General features: G+C 59.7%; 1 protein-coding gene across 1 annotated transcript; it reads right to left on the bottom strand.

The window, feature by feature from the left end:
* Positions 1 to 2,101: 2,101 nt before the first annotated feature.
* Positions 2,102 to 2,969, bottom strand: LOC104465267 (ubiquinone biosynthesis protein COQ4 homolog, mitochondrial-like; the record flags this gene model as incomplete). Its single annotated transcript, XM_010078243.1, has 2 exons — positions 2,102 to 2,264; positions 2,857 to 2,969. Coding segments are annotated over 2 exons (276 nt in total), but the record flags the coding sequence as incomplete, so codon positions are not given.
* Between the last annotated feature and the right edge of the window lie 495 nt (positions 2,970 to 3,464).

Here is a 3,464-nt window from a genome sequence, read left to right as displayed (position 1 = left end):
TGGAGCAGATGCAGTTTAAAATTACGTTACGTGCCATTGCCGTAGCGCTGGCACAAGCCCACCGAGCGACACGCGGCTGCGCAAAGGCGGCACAACAGCCCAAGCGCTGCACAGACACGTTAAGTAATCCAAGTGCAGCGAAACCCTCCCTCCCGACCATCATTTCCTGCAGCTCCATGGCTGCTGCTCACAGCTTCTGGAAGCGGCGATTTTCGCATCCTTTCGGTTTAACCGCCCCAAAGCTCCGACACATTTCCGATGCAGAAAAGCACATTTCCGGGTCGTTTTAGGGCCAAACAATTCTTTCATCTCAACTGGTGCAATAGGACAGCCTCCACTGTGTGTGTTTTACGGCAGCTGGAAGATGCATTTATACGATATCCTCTATGATCTGCTTGAAATAACTCTGGAGGCCAAGGGGAGGCATGAGCCTGGTTTGGGAGGAAAACTCGAGGTCTGGCTGGTGGGAGGGAGAAGTTGCAGGGGAAGGTGGAAGGAAGCTGGTCCCTCTGCCTCGGTGTCTGCTCCTGAATGTAGCCCAAAACCCAGGAGTGTTGCCCCTCCTCAGTCTCCTGGGACAGAGCAACTCCAAGCCCCGGCCACACCATCAGCCTCTGCTCCCGCCCCTCCACTCTAGCATCCCAGGGGAGATGAGGATGGGGCCAGTGAAGGTCACAGCAGGACAATGCCAACTGCCCCCCAGGACCACCAAAGGTCCCCACTCAGAGCATCCCCTCCTTCCCCAGGGAACCAGCATCACTTTAAGAAGCCCCCAGCCTTGCCCCCCTCCTGCTCTGCACCCTGATCTTCGCCTGTCTGGGACTTTGTGCAACAACCACCACAAGGAGCTGCTCAACAGCCCAGCACCCCCAAATCCCAGCTGGAAAAACATGGCTCCACCACCCATTTTGTGCCCCGGTCCCCAGGGATGTGCAGCCACCCGTGTGCCCTGCCATCACCAACCACCACAGAACGAACAGCTGACCTGCTGGAGCCGAAAAGGGGTGAGGTTTCCCATCAGATCTCCCCCCAGAAGGGGAGATGGGGGGGAAGGAGCAGGGTAACGAACCACAAGCTCCACCAAGAATTTTATTAAGCAAGAAGGAATTTCAACAGCAAACCCACACACACAAAGAATCCCCAACCTCGTGGCTCTCTGCCCTCGCGTCCAACAGCTCTGCGCTCCAGCCACTGGCTGTCTGGAGCCCCGTTTAATTAACCCCGAGAGCAATCAGCTCCCGGGCACCGTGCAAGCAGCTGCGGCTTCTGCACTCCCAGGATTCAGCCCCTTATTCCCCATCGCATGGTTTTGTTGCCCCAGAAGGGGACGATTCCTATCGAACACCCAGCGCACTCGCACAGATTTCAGCAGTTTTGATGGCGAGGGACTCCCAGGAGCCACGGCAGCCTGGGATCAGCTCTCGAACAGCCAATCCAGCCGGGATAATATCCAGAGGTATTTCCTCACGTTCCCGTGGGCATGCAATCACGCACTGCCTGAGCTTGAAGGTGTGAGGCACATCCCACATTCTCCCATCAGGAGACCAGTTAGCACCAGTACAGGGTGGGATTTCACTGTTGTACACACCAAAACTGCCCCTAGGCTGCTCCGTAAATCACCAGTTTAGCTCCAGTCAAGGGCATCCCAAGACTTTAAGCCTTGATCTTGCCCAAGAGGGTGGGAGGAGGGATGCACCCACACAGTCCTGGAGCTGCAGGAGCCAAGGCGGCGGTTTGCTGCAGCATGTCGTAAACCAGCTCTGCCGCCTCCCCATCCCAGCATTTCGGAGCATCGCTACTGGAGCACTGCTGCCAGGGAGACCAGAGCAGCCAGCCTCAGCTGGCAAAGGCACACGGGCCTCGGCATCCCTCCAGAGGCACGAACGGCAAAAAGGGTCAAGATTTTTCACAGCACAGGGAGGTGCCACTGACCTCTACCAACAGGAGGGTGCCAGCTCTGGGCAGGAGAAAACTCAGCCCCTGGGTCCGTGGTGGCCAATGACAGAGCCGTGCTGCTCCCGGGCAGGAGGAGATGGAGCGTGACAGGGGACAGCTGCTGTCTGCCACCGCCAGCCCCTGTCCCCTCCCGGTGCCTGGGCTCTCACACGCGGACGGCCGGGGGAGGGAAGATGCCAATCTCCTCCCGCAGGGACTCCACGGGCTGCTCCCAGCGCTGCTCGTAGTAAACGTTCAGGATACAGCTGGCATTGCGCCCGCTCCGGATTGCCCAGGGGACCAGCTCGGTGGCCAGGACCCGCAGCTTTCTGGAACAAACGATACAGGAGTTGACAGGTTTAATTGCCATGGGAGTTTTTTTGACTTCCAAATCCCCGTTGCAGATAGATGCCAAACCCATGTGTCCCATGTACCCCTCCACCCTTCTAGCATCCCTCCTGCTTCTCTCACAAGGGAAACTGAGGCACAGAAGAGGACAATGTGCTGGGAAATGCTACAGTCAGCAAACCCAAGACCAGTCCTCAGGTTCTGTGCTCCCCAAACTGTGCTGGGCCACCAAACCAGATGTGCCGGGCCAGGGAACGGCCGGCAGTGTGCTGAGGGTCCTGCTGGCTCCCAACATGCGCCCAGCCAAGGGTGGCCAGGCCGGGGCGTCGCTCCTCCCGCCTGGCACAGGGGAGCCAGCACTGGAAGCAGACGAAGCATCAGTTTCTGTTTCAGCGCCAGGCAAAGCCATGCCTCCTGCCATCACCGCTGCCCTGGGCCATGGGGGCAGAGCAGGCAGTCCGCATGAGGCATCCCTGTCTCACTCCCCCTGGCAAACTAGAGGACCCTGGCGAGCATCACCCAGCCTGGTACATCCCCAGGGCGGTGGCTCCCCCATTGTCAGCCGGCACCTACCGTGTGCTGAGACGGACGGGGCCGAACGCTGCTCCCAGGACGCACATGGGCAGCCCGGTCTGGATGGCTTCGAACCACTTCACCACGACCTCACCTGGGAGGGAGCAGGGAGGCTGTGAGCAGGCAGGGCGCCCGGGTGAAGGCAGTCCTGCAACACCGGCTGCATGGTCTGCCCCTTCCCAACCATGGCTACGCACCCTTCCCCTCTGCCTCCGCAGCAGGACTTGGGAACGCTTCCCAAGCCTGGCTGCGGTCTTGTCCCATGACAGGACAAGACTTGTCGTGACCCACCCACTTGAGAGGTCAACCTGGGGCCCCTGGGGAGCAGCACCCCACAGTCGATGCCCCACAAGCTTGGGAAACCCCTCCCGGGCCGGCCGGCTCCCTGCAGATCTTTAGCAATGCATTGCCAAAGCCTGTCCCCTGCGCGGCTCTCCCCGTCCCTCGGCACCCGATTTTTTCTGCCAGGACCCAGCCCAAGCCTGCGTGGGAGACCTGACGTGCCGGTTCCCAGCAAGGCTCGACTTGTGACTTGCCATTGAGTCACGCGCTAAACAAGGGCAAAGGACATGGGGACGCGCAGATAAGGTGCAATCGGGAACCCTGCC

This window comes from Pterocles gutturalis, unplaced genomic scaffold (assembly GCF_000699245.1).
Source record: "Pterocles gutturalis isolate BGI_N339 unplaced genomic scaffold, ASM69924v1 scaffold40483, whole genome shotgun sequence".
Lineage (NCBI taxonomy): Eukaryota > Metazoa > Chordata > Aves > Pterocliformes > Pteroclidae > Pterocles > Pterocles gutturalis.
This window is presented reverse-complemented; position numbering and strand designations above follow the sequence as displayed.